This window comes from Plecotus auritus, assembly GCF_963455305.1.
Source record: "Plecotus auritus genome assembly, chromosome: 1".
Classification (NCBI taxonomy): Eukaryota; Metazoa; Chordata; class Mammalia; order Chiroptera; family Vespertilionidae; genus Plecotus; species Plecotus auritus.
The window spans coordinates 201,316,023-201,329,530 of record NC_137770.1 but is presented as its reverse complement, the minus strand read 5'-3'; the positions used below and the strand labels follow the sequence as shown (position 1 = coordinate 201,329,530).

General features: G+C 39.6%; 1 protein-coding gene across 2 annotated transcripts in view; it reads right to left on the bottom strand.

Annotated features, from left to right (window-relative positions):
- Nucleotides 1-13,508, bottom strand: part of ADAMTS3 (ADAM metallopeptidase with thrombospondin type 1 motif 3) — a 239,458-nt gene that overhangs the window by 213,975 nt on the left and 11,975 nt on the right. For both annotated transcript variants that reach the window (XM_080649386.1, XM_080649387.1), the window contains exon 3: nucleotides 175-581. In XM_080649386.1, the coding sequence (XP_080505512.1) occupies nucleotides 175-581 (407 nt within the window). The remainder of the gene's footprint in view (nucleotides 1-174; nucleotides 582-13,508) is intronic.

The window sequence follows — 13,508 nt, the reverse complement described above, 5'->3', positions numbered from 1 at the left end:
AAATTGAGCCAAAGCACACATCTTTGACAGTAAAATGTGTTCTACTGCTTCCTCCTGAATTTAAAATATTATAATGAGGCTTCCTTTCCACCTCTACCTTCCAAACCATGCTGGAGCCATGGTATACTCCCAAACACCTGCAAACATATACACATAAGAGGGAATGAGTCTTACCAGACCATCACAGTTGTTAATGGCAACAGAGGTTCCTGGAATGTCCATGATGTCACCAACGTAAGCACAGTTAGTCTGCAAAGGCTCTGTTTTCCAGATTCTTTCAGAAGCACTTCCTGGTTGACGATCATTAACGGGGTCGGTTATATTCCCAGGCACTGGAGATGTTTCTTGCCATTCCACAACAGCCCCAGGAGCTATAAGCTGAGTGTTGGGCTTTAGTCGCAGATGAAAATGTCTTCCAAATGCCGTGATATTAAAGAACAATTGCTCAGAGTTGGAAGACACGTCCCTTGTTGACCTCTTTTTGTGATTTGCAGAAAGAATATGGGAGAGATAGTGTCCTTCTAAATTTGTGCTGACTGGAGTCACCAGCTCATACTCTTTGTGTCTCTTTATTGGTGAATCTGTGGAGTGAAAAATAGAATGGTAGGACCCTGTGCAACAAGAGAACACAGGAGGACATAGCATAGACATAAAGTGCCCCACTCACAAGACTGCACTCTCAACACGCATAATGAGTATATCTCTGAATCATCTTTTAAGTATTACATTTTGATAACTCAAATCATTTCTCAAATGTCCTTAGGTAACTGTGTTCAACAAATCTTTTTTTATTTTTTAAAAAAGTTTATTATAATGTGAGTATGCATATATCTCATTTATATATTTAAGAACATGAACATAAGTTTCCATTAACTGTACCTGGCTTGCTTATAATCAAGACACATTCCCAGTTATATGTGCTTAACTGACACCTGCTACAAACTTTAAAAAGTTTCTGTTATGTAGAATTTTTTTCTTTCTATTTTAATATTTTTTCCTATAAGAATAAAATTTATACTACTTACAATAGCTACTCTATGTTGCATATACCATGACCTGTAATTTATACACTGTAGTACATACACATTTTTTCCATCATAACAACCCTAACCATCATACTTCACAGATGAGGAAACTGAGAATCAGGGGGTATGTGTCCAAGGTCAAATAACTGTGAAGCTCAGATATGGATCCAAATGCTACTCCCAAGCCCATATCCTCATTCTACAACATCATGTCATGTCCCATAAATCACAGAACATTTTCAGAAAATGAGGAAATAGGTAAAAAAGAAGAAATAATAATTTATAAATTGAATATGCAGATATTAGTTAGTCAAGAGCAAATGGCATTGTCATTTTGCACAGTATTCCTTACATGGGACAGACACTCACTTGAGTATAAAAGTGTATTTGGGATCCACCTGACAACATGGGTGGCCACTTACATGTTAAACTGAATTTCAAAATTAGAACTTAATTCCCCTAGTTTAGCCAATATTATGTCTGCTAAAATGAATATTATGTCTGCTAAAATGCAAGCATCCTTGGGAAAGATAACACACTGAATGAACCATTTATCCCTTAATAGAAATGGCTTTGAAGGCAGAAGACAGTGGATACTGAAGGAAATGAGGGGGCAACAATGAAAAAAGAGGCCCAGCCAGTATGGCTCAGTCACTGAACATTGACCTATGAACCAGGCAGTCACGGTCAGATTCCTGGTCAGGGCATATGCCCAGGTTCCGGGCTTGAACCCCAGTAGGGGACATGAAGGCAGCCAATCAATTATTCTTTCTCATCATTGATGTTTCTATCTCTCACTCTCCCTTCCTCTCTGAAATAAATAAAAATACATTTTTTAAAAAGAATGAAGAAAAAAAAAACAGAATGGAAAAAGAAAACATGGAAAGGGAAATTTGAGAAGATAAATTAAAGAGTTCCCCACCTTCAGAATTCTAATCTAAGACTAGTCCTGTAGTGTGTTAAAGTACCTTAGAAAATTATATGATTCACAAATACTGTTCACTTATAGGAACATATCTCATTCAATAGAGTTTGAGACCCATAATTGAACCTATAATCTATACTGTTAAGTATCCTTATAGAACCACTATGTTTCATTATTTTCCCTGATTTTTAAATATGTACTTCAAATGATGTGTAAAGTACCAGAAGACAAATGAAAGTCATTTTGCAACTTGGAAATTTCTCGAGTGCATGTTTGTAATCATTATACCACTCGTAATGCCAATGGATTTAAACAAAATATCTCTCTTTAAAAATGCACAGAGTAAGTAACCTGGTTGTAAATATTTACTAGGCAGAGGAGTAAGACTGCCCTAGCACAGAAAAAAGTGAAGCCCAGCTCCAACACCGGAGCATAACTTTGCCACAGCAGAATAACCCCGGTACCGTAGGTGCTCCATGTCATAGTCAAGGACCAATAGTAGGTATTAGTGTAAGCACAAACACAGAGGTTGGTCTCCCTGCAACCAAATCTCTGGCGAATACTTTTGTAAGTTCTTGTTTAGGGAAAGAACTTGAAATTTTAGGGAATGAACTCAAGTGTCACAGGAGTGGAGTGATGGAGGGGAAAGTTCCCATAGTAAACGAACAATGAATCAGAATCTTGGATGTGGACTGACAAAGCTTACCTCCAATAAATTCCTTGAGGATAAGAACTCCCCATTCAACCTGGCATTCCCAATGTACTCTAATAGCCGATTTTGTACTTGCCAGGGTCTCTTGTCAATAGAATGTATTTGATGAGTGTTAAGGTGGTGATGCAGGTAACTAGAGAGCCTTTGCTTTGTCTAGGCTGCTCCACACTCTGACTTATTATCCCAGGCCCTTGAGCATCTGGCTGCACCAATAATCCCAGTTATAACTCTTTCTCTAACCATCTATTTACTGTTCCATGGGAAGGAGAAAGTAATGCTTTATTTTAATGTATGGATTTCCCATCTCTGCTGAAGGGAATTCACGCAACCAAAGTCTAGACAATATACTGATGCCTGGATTAAGTGACTGGAGAAGTAGAAACTCTAAGAAGAATGCAAGGAGGCTCCTCCTCACCCAGAGCCTCACGCTTACAGTAAACCATACATTCCAGATTCCCTGGGACAGTCCCATGTTCCCTGTCAGACAGCACATCCTGAAATTTTATTCAAAATAAAGATGGTGTATTGCTATAGAGCTTTGTCATCTCTAATGCTAAATAATAAATCATTGCTAAAATGTGCACATAAGAAACATTTCTGAAATTAAACCCTGAGTGAGTCCATTTCCAGGTGGAAATTAAGGTAATCAAGGGAAAAGATGCACTTAGTAACCTCTCAAGCTAACTTCCCATTATGGTAAGTTGATGAACTGACACAGTAGCTACCCAGTCATCTGCCATTTATTATCAGAATAAACACTGGACTGCCCTTTGTGCTCGAGAATATATCATCTCTAATTCTCACAACACTCACAGCAGGTAGGTGTTATTATCCTAGACGGCCTGTCACTAGCCAATGAGAAGCCAAAGGAAAATTTCAATTTTGATCATTTTGAAGCTGAAGATCATACTCCTGTGCTCTTATTCACTTCATCTTACTGTCAACTTCTAATTTAAAATCTGACTTATAAAGGAAAACTACCACAAGAATGATTACGCTATGCCTACCCACAGCCAGTCAACCAAATTTTCCTCTAGTGTAGCTTCAAACATTTCGGTAAAAGGCTCTTAAATTCTTGGTCTTTGGGAGGAAGAAAAAAAAAAAGAGTGGTGGGTAAAGCTCAAAGATATCAAAAGTATTTAATCTCAGTAAAATCACATAAGAAAACGAAATCATATCTAATGTTACTTTGCTGTATTCAGAAATTAGACATTTCACAGGCCCAAATACTTCTGCAAAGCAATATAGCCTACCGCAGTGGTCAGCAAACCATGGACGCGAGCCACATGCGGCTCATGAGCCGCGGTTTGCCTCTCTGTTGACTAATGAGTTTGCCGACCACTGGCTACTGTATAGTTAAGGAATGAACTGTGTCAAAAAGCAGTAAGTTAGAGAGAAACCAAGATGGCGGCATAGGTAAACACCTAAACTGCTGCCTCACACAACAATTTCAACACTACAACTAAAAGACAAAACGGACACCATCCAGAACCACAGGAAAGCTGGCTGAGTGGAAATTCTACAACTAGAAGGAAAGAGAAAAGCACATTGAGACTCAGAGGAGCTGCAAAAGGCTGAGGTACGGAGACGCGCGCGAGCGGAAAGGACTGGCGGCTGAGTGCGTGGCTGGCTTTCTCAAGCAGGAGGGAGATGGAAGCTCCTGACTATGCTGAACTCCAGTTCCGGGAAAGACTCTGGGAACCCAGACTCATTCAGGGGGAATCTGGACTGTCAGGAAAAGAGAAAAGCACACTGAGACTCAGGGGAGCTGTGAAAGGCAGAGGTCCGGAGGCGCGTGCACAGAGAGGACTGACTGCTGAGTGCGCAGCCGACTTTCTCAAGTGGAAGGGAGACGGAAGCTCCCAACTGCGCTGAACTCCAGTTCCAGGCAAGACTCTGGGAACCCAGACTCATTCGGGGAGAAACTGGACTTTCTGGCAGCGGGCGAAACTCGAGGGCGGCTTTCCCTCAGAGGTGCTTACAGCGATTACCGAGGGACACTGAGACCCAGGGGCCTCATAGGGCAGTGCTGACGGGAAGCCAAGGCTGTCTGCTCCGCCCTGAGACTATGCCCCATCCAAGCTGAGCACAGAGGCTTTTGCAATTTTGCAAATCTTGTCTCATAAGGGTGTCTCCAGCACAGAAGTTCTCCCATCATAGACACAGCTAATCCTCACAGCCAATTGGCCTGGAGGTCAATTTCTCCCAGTGATACCAACAACAATCAAGACTTAACTACAACAAGGCTGTGCACACAGCCCACAAAGGGGTGCACCAAGAGTGTCCACCTCAGGTAACTGGGGAGGCTGAGCCACTGGACCCATAGGACACCTAGCACACAAAGCTACTCTACCAACTCAGGGAAGTAGCCAAAATGCAGTGACAAAGAAACAGGTCACAAATGAAAGAAATGCAGGAAAGCAATCGACTAAATATAGAGTTCAAAACCACAGTTATAAGGTTTTTCAAGAATTTTCTAGAAAAGGCCGATAAATTTAGCGAGACCCTTGAGGATATGAAAAAGGACCAACTAGAATTTAAACATACACTGACTGAAATAAAAAATATTATACAGAGACCTAACAGCAGACTAGAGGACCGCAAGAATCAAATCAAAGATTTGAAATACAAAGAAGCAAAAAACACTCAACTGGAAAAGCAAAAAGAAAAAAGAATCCAAAAATTTGAAGATAGTGTAAGGAGCCTCTGGGACAACCTCAAGTGTACCAACATCCGAATTATGGGGGTGCCAGAAGAAGAGAGAGAGCAAGATACTGAAAACCTATTTGAAGAAATAATGACAGAAAACATCCCCCACCTGGTGAAAGAAATAGACTTACAAGTCCAGGAAGCACACAGAACCCCAAACAAAAGGAATCCAACGAGGACCACACTAAGACACATCATAATTAAAATGCCAAGAGCAAGAGACAAAGAGAGAATATTAAAGGCAGCAAGAGAAAAACAGTTAGTTACCTACAAGGGAGCACCCATACGATTGTCAGCTGATTTCTCAACAGAAACTATGCAGTCCAGAAGGGAGTGGCAAGAAATATTCAAAGTGATGAATAGCAAGAACCTACAACCAAGATGACTCTACCCAGCAAAGCTATCATTCAGAATTGAAGGGCAGATAAAGAGCTTCACAGATAAGAAAAAGCTAAAGGAGTTCATCACCGCCAAACCAGTATTATATGAAATGCTGAAAGGTATTCTTTAAGAAGAGGAAGAAGAAGAAAAAGGTAAAGATAAAAATTATGAACAACAAATACATATCTATCAACAAGTGAATCTAAAAATCAAGTGAATAAAAAATCTGATGAATAGAATAAACTGGTGAATATAATAGAATCAGGGGCATAGAAAGGGAGTGGACTGACAATTCTCGGGGGGGAAGGGGTGTGGGAGGTGCAGGGAGAGACTGGACAAAAATCGTACACCTATGGATGAGGACAGTGGGGGGGGGAGGTAAGGGCAGAGGGTGGAGTGGGAACCAGGTGGAGGGGAGCTATGAGGGGAAAAAAGAGGAATAATTGTAATAATCTGAACAATAAAGATTTATTAATTTTTTTTTAAAAAGCAGCAAGTTAACATAGGAACCTGAACAAGTTCTTTATTTTTCCTTAGACTCAGGTTCCTCATTAGTTAACTGGAGGTTAGTAATAATAGCTCCAACTTCATAGATTTGGTAAGATGCATAATCTCATTTAAGTGAGATGATTAAATGAGATTATGCAAAAAAATCAGTAAGGATTAGCTACTTAAGTGTAAGCTATCTACTCATGAAAATAATGCCCATTTGTAATTTCAATATATGAATCTATTCAAATGTCAGCTGAGATGGCTGAAGGGCCACAGCAATAGGTATGTAAAGGTTTTGTGGCCATTAAGTTTCACAAGCCCAGAGGGGCTGGGACCACTCTAAAGCCAAATTGTGCTAATTATCCAAGCACGACTGAGATACAGTGAATTTTCCACAATTCACTGGCATCAGTGCACACATGGTCCATCTCCTTACTGTATGTATGTATTTTCTTCAATCTTACCTAAGAGTAAACCCTCCACTGTATACCACTTCCTAGCCCCTCTTGCCTTTGCAAGAACAGTTTCAGCAATTGTCCTCTCTCTCTTTTCTTATCAATTTCCCCAAATCACTAAATCATTCCCACCTGCAAATAAATAAGCTGCCATATTTCCCATCTCTAACCAAACAAAACCTTCTTGATGCCACATCCATCTCTAGCTAATCCATTAATTTTCCCCTTTATAGCAAAACACTTCAAAAGACTTACTCTATTAGATGCCTCCAATTCCCTTCTTCCCATCCTTGTTCTTTCTCGAATCCACTCCAATCAGTCCCTTGTGTATGTCACTAGTAACCCCATGGTGCCAAAACCATTGGTCAAGAGTCCACCTTCATACTTGCCCTATGAGCAGCATCTGATCCAGTTTTTTCTTTCCTTCTTGAAATACATTATTTAGCTTCCAAGACACCATTCTCTTCTGGTTCTCCTCTTTCCTCACTGGTCTCCCCTCTCCTTTTCCCTCACGTCCCCTTATTCCCATGAGCTATATACACTGCAGTGACGCAGTAGTGGACTCTTCTTCATTTACCCTCTCTAGTCTGGTGAGCTCATGCCGTCCTGGGACTTTGAATGCCTTCACGATTATAGATCTCTAGACCAGGCTTCATCCACGAGCTCTTCTTCTGTCAGCACAATTGCCATGTGGACATTCACTAGGCACCTCGATTTAACATTTCAGAGTAAACTTCCTATCTTCCTGCTTCCAAATGTGTCCCTCACCTGTGTCAGTAAATGGCAACTCTATCCTCCCACTGATGCAGACCAAACACTTGATTAAACCTTCCTTAACTCTTCTCACACCACACACCAAATCTCTTCATAAATTCTATTGACTCTACCTTCAAAATGCCTCCAAACTTGGACCACTGCTCACCACCTCCCACGCTACCCTAAGCCAAACCACCATCATCGAAGTTTTGAATGAACCTCCTAACCACTCCTTGCTTCTGCTCTTCCCAGTTATAGGTTATCCGCCATAAAGAGCTAGAGTAATTAAAGTCACAGATAATGTCATGCTTTTCCTCCAAACCCACCCCAGAGTAAAACAGCTCACAGCCCAGCATTGGAACTCCTCCCACCTCAAAGTCACTGTACTTGTTGTTTCCTCTGCCCAGTGTCTTCCCCCACAAGACATGGCTCACCCCTCAGTTCCTTCAGGCCTTTGCTTAAATGTAACTCTACCAGTGAGGTCTGTCCTGACCACCAGTAACACCTTATCACTCTATGCCCCTTTCATATTACACATTATTCCACAAAACTTTGCACCATCTCAAACTATAAATTTTATTTGCATGTCTATTGCTTCTTTATACCTACTAGCATATAAGTAAGCTTCAAAAGGGCAGGGATTTTTTTATGTTTCCTTCACTACAACCCCCCCTCCCCGTGCCTAGAACAGACCTGAAGTCGTTCGATAAATATCTGTGAGTGAATAGTAAGTGAATGAATAAGAGCAGTTTGAGCCTGAGGAGGTATATAAAATTCTAAACTGGGCTCCTGGAATGCAGACACAGAGCCCCTCACCCTTAGAAGCAGGCAGCAGGAAATTATCCTTCACTTTGCAATCCCATTGGCTATTCATAGAATTAAAACTATACAGATCAAAAATAAAAACGACCTTGAAAAATCATCTAATCTTTGCCTCTTTCTTACAATTCAGGCATCTCAAGCAGATGGCATTATTTTTGCTTAGGTTAGAGGTAGAGTACTTTAACCTGCTCCTGCTCTCTGTGAGGGGAGTTTCTCCTGAGTAGTCCAGGCCTCTTTGTCCCCATTAACTCACCCTTCCCCCCCAGTAGAGAAGAGTGAAGTATGTGATTGGTAAGTCTGGGAAAAAGAAGAAGTTTGCAGAGCTCAGCACCTCCCTCATCATTCTTCTCCCTGGGAAGGATCATGATAAGGAGCACATGTTCTCTTCCATGTCCCCAGGGGCAGGCCCTGTCCCAGCCAGAGATAGGCACCCGAGCAAGTGAGAGCCCCATGCTTCATCCCAGCCTCTTTGTAAAAGAGATTTCCACTATGTCTTTAGATGTGCTATTTTTCAACTTGTTCAGAACCCAAGTATGTAAGAGGGATGTTTTTATTTCAGATCATCTCAAAAACTTGAACTACCTTTAAGAAAAAGTATTGTCACATCTCCACTGGCAGTCTAATTATAACACTAACAATTCTCCTTGTCAGGGAACGCTCTCACATCTAATTCCTCATTCTAGAGTTTAACTTAATGCCTTCTTCTCCTTTGTGCTGCATGAAAAAAAAAAACACATTCTTGTGTAAATGCTATGTATGTATGTGACATATTGTACATCTGTACACACATACACAAATATTATACAATGTACATCAAAGGATTTGAGGAGTCAATGTTCTGTATCCATATAAAAGACCTTGGAGCTATCAGACTTTCTGTTTTAATATCAACCGTGTTTGACTTTCCCAATTAATTTCCAAACTCTAATCATTTCTGAGACTTTTGGCCCATTAATGCATGTTTGTGTTTAAGCATGATACCCCACACATAATAGACCTCAGTAAATATAGGTTAAAAGAGAAAAATAAGTTCCTTCAAACTGAAACCTGGATAGAACAGTTCTCTGCTGAGAATAATGTCTTACACGCTCTTCCTCCTTAAAATGTCTAAAGCAAATTTCTCATTTTACTTGAATATTTAGTTTGCCTTCCTGACTTCATTCTTTGTTCATGAGGTGTTGAATCTCCCAGGCTGAGAAAACCAACTTCATTTTTAACTTTCCCCCCAATTAACATCATTTAAGTCCCACTGATTTATCCTTAGAAGTTTCTCCCCTTTCTTCCAATCACCTTGAAGTCCTCAACATCTCACACCAAAAAGCCGCAAGTGCCAAGTCTTAATCCCCACATACAATTTTTTCTCACTTCCAACTATTGTATAAATTGTACCAAAGTATTATCTAAATTATTGCCAGGAAAATTGTTTCAAAGCCCCACATTTAAAATGCCTAGATTCCAGCATCCAACACCAGATTGCAGCTTGGCCTCTCCCAGGCAGCTCCAAGCCCATCACAAGTGGCAACCATCTGCAGATCACTGGTAGCTCACACCAAGTGACCCAGGGCAAGGCACAGGCAGCAGATGACCTTGGCCCAAACCTCCAAAGAGGCTCCAGAAGGCCAGCTTCAGACCACACCAGAGCACCACCTAATCACCTCTACAATGACACACTCAAAGAGCAGATTCAGCAAGCACCATAGCCCTGCTAAAGTGAATCCTGCTCCATAAAGTCAACCCTACACAACAGCTCCTCCACTGTAGTCAGGGCCAGTCCTGACAACCAATCAGCCTGAGGGTCAATTCCTCCCACTGATGTGCCAATAGCAATCGAAGTTCAACTACAACAAAGGACACACCTAAAGCACCTGACTCAGGTGATCAGGGAGACTGTGCCACGAGGCCTCACAGAACACCTTCTATATAAGGCCAACCTTTCAAAATTGGGAGATAAAACAGCTCTGCTAGTACATATAAACAAACACAGGGAGGCAGCCAAAATGAGGACACAAAGAAACACGTCCCAAGTGAGAGAACAGGGAAAAACACCAGAAAAAGAACTAAACGAAATGAAAATAAGCAATCTACCATATACAGAATTCAAAACACTCATATCAGTGATAACTTCTTCAAATAGACAGAAAGCAGAAAAAAAGGAGATAGAGAACATAAAAATGAACCAATCAGATATGAAGAATACAATAACTAAAGTGAAGCATACATTAGGGAATCAACAGTAGACTAGATGAAGTAGAGGACTGAGTCGGCAATTTGGAAGATAAGGTAACAGAAAACACAATCCGAACAGCAATAAGAAAAAAAAAAATGAGGATTAAGGGGCCTCTGGACAACATCAGGTATACCAACATTTGTATCATAGGGGCACCAAAAGAAGAAGAGAGACAGCAAGAAATTGAAAACCTATTTAAAGAAATAATGACTGAAAACTTCCCTAACCTGTTGAAGGAAATAGACATACAAATCCAGGAAGCGCAGAGAGTCCCAAAGAAGATGAACCCAAAGAAGCCCACACCAAGACACATCATAATTAAAATGCCAAAGGTTAAAGACAAAAAGAGAATCTTAACACATTGTGCACCAGTAGTTTTACTGCTAGCTTTACCCACTGGCCAGATAAGTTTCTATTGAACGAGTACAAAAAATGTTTTACAAAGTATCTTACTTTAAAAATATATTAGCTTGTAAGAACATGTAATAAATAACTTCAAAATGCAATGGGTATTTAATTTTAAGGCATGCTTTTAACATTTATGTAAAACACTGTGTAATATGAAAACACGAGAATGCTTGTGATCCGCCAACAATGTGTTAAAAGCAGAAAGAGAAAAGCAATTACCTACTAGGGAGTTCCCATAAGACACTAAATATTCAAAGTGATGAAAAGCAAGGACATATAATCAAGATTACTCTATCCAACAAGGCTACCATTTAGAATTGAGGAAGAGAGAAAGAGGTTCCCAGACAAAAAAATGATAAAGGACTTCATCACCACCAGACCAGTATCATAAGAAATGTTAAAGGCACTTCTTTAAGAAGAAGAAAAAACTTAAAATATAAAATATGAATAAAATGACAATAACTACATACCTAGCAATAATTATTTTAAATGTAAGTAAATGCTCCAAACAAAATACACAGGATGGCTGAATGGATAAGAAAATAAGACCATTATATATGTTGTCTACACGAGACTCACTTCAGATCAAAAGACAACACATACTGAAAATAAAGGGATGGAAAAAGGTATTTCATGAAAATGGAAACAACAGCAAAACAAAAATCTAGGATACTAATATCTATATCAGAAGAAATAGACTCTAAATAATCAAAGGCTATAAAAGACATAAAAAGGACCCAGCAATTCCGCTTCTGGTTATTTATAAAAAAATATATATATACAAATTCAAAAAGATATGCATTCATATGGTCCTTGCAGCATTAATTATAATAGCCAAGATATGGAAGCATCCTATTTATCCATCCATGGATGAATGGATAAAGAAGAAATAGTGCATATATACAATGAAGTGTGACTCAGTCATACAAAAGAATGAAATCTTGCCCTCTGTAACATGGATGGACCTAAAGGGTATTGTACTAAGTGAAATAAGTCAGAAAGAGGAAGAGAAATATCTATAATTTTACTTATATGTAGAGTCTAAAAACCAAAATAAATGAAAAAACAAACTCATAGAGAACATTCTGATGGTTTTCAGATTGGAGGGATGTTGGGAAATGGGTGAAAAAGGGAAAGGGATTAAGAAGTACAAATTGGTAGTTACAAAACAGTCACAGGGATGTAAAGTATAGCATAGGTAATATAGCCAATAATACTGTATTAACTGTGCATGGTGTCAGATGGTACTAGATTTATCAAGGTGCAAACTTCACAAGTTATATAAATGTCTGAGCACTATGTTGTACCTCTGACACTAATAGAAAATTGTATGTCAACTGTAATTTAAAAAATACATTTTAAAGAGTTTTATTGATCTTTTTTAGAGAGAAAGGGAGAAGGAGAAAGAGAAACATCAATGTGAGAGTGAAACATTGGTAGGCTGACTCTTGCATGCCCACCACCATAGATGGAGCCTGCAACCCAGGCATGTGCCCTGGAACTGAACCAACAACCTTTTGTTGCACAGGATGATGCTCAACCAACAGAGCCACATCAGCCAGGGCAAAAAATAAAAAAATATATAAATAAACAATAAAATGTCTATGTTCTACCCCTTATTACCTTTCTGATTTTGGTCACAAGACTTTCATGTCAGTACTCACCTGTAAAAATGAGAGTAAAAGTATGTAATTCATAGGACTGTTGTAAAAATTAAATGGCCTAATCCAAAATGCTTAGAACACTGTTTGGCACATAGTAAGTGTTCAATAAATGTTAAGTGTTAAATATTACTATGTTATTTCTCTGAATAGTTTCCCTGGTTCATCATTACTTCAGGATAAAATAGATTCAGAAAATTGATATACTGTATATTTTTCATGTTAGATCTAAACACTTCTTGAAAGGCCATTAATCAAATCCTCTCACTTTACAAGTAAGAAAGTAAAACTCAAAAAATAGGTAACTTAAGCAAATCAAAAAACTTTCATATTTAAGGACCTCTGCACTGTCCCTAAATTCTTTTCAGCACATCTCTCATATTAGCCTATCAAAACATTCTAATGCACGCACCAGACCCGGCTAACTCATGCCAGCCTTCACAGCTCTGCTCTACTGTAGGGGAAAGGAACTGCTGCTTTCCCTTTATATATGCAAATTTAACCCAGCCCCACGGCCTATCTCAAGCCCCATCTTTTCTAAAAAATCTTCCCAGCTGGCTTGTCCAAAATACAGCCCTCCTGGTCTGAGCTCCCTAGTCCTCCCTGTCATGCACTGTTTGCATAAAAGTTATAAAAATCTCTACAGAAGAAAAGTTACACGCTTATGTTTTGTCCTTAGAGAGATTTTAAGCTCTTTGGGGCAGACATGTGACATCTTAACTGTAGTGTTCCCAGTGTACATGAGTCTTTGGGAGGAAGAAAAAAAAAATCAATGATTATTTTTGGAAGTGGGAATTCTTGGGAGGGAGTGCTCTCACAGTCTGACACTGTGGTCCATGCTTTGGGATCCTCTTTACTCCTTCACACATTCAGTCACCTATGCTCAAAACTGAGGACATGCTGTGTGGTATCTTTCGAAGTCTGCTGTAGAATGA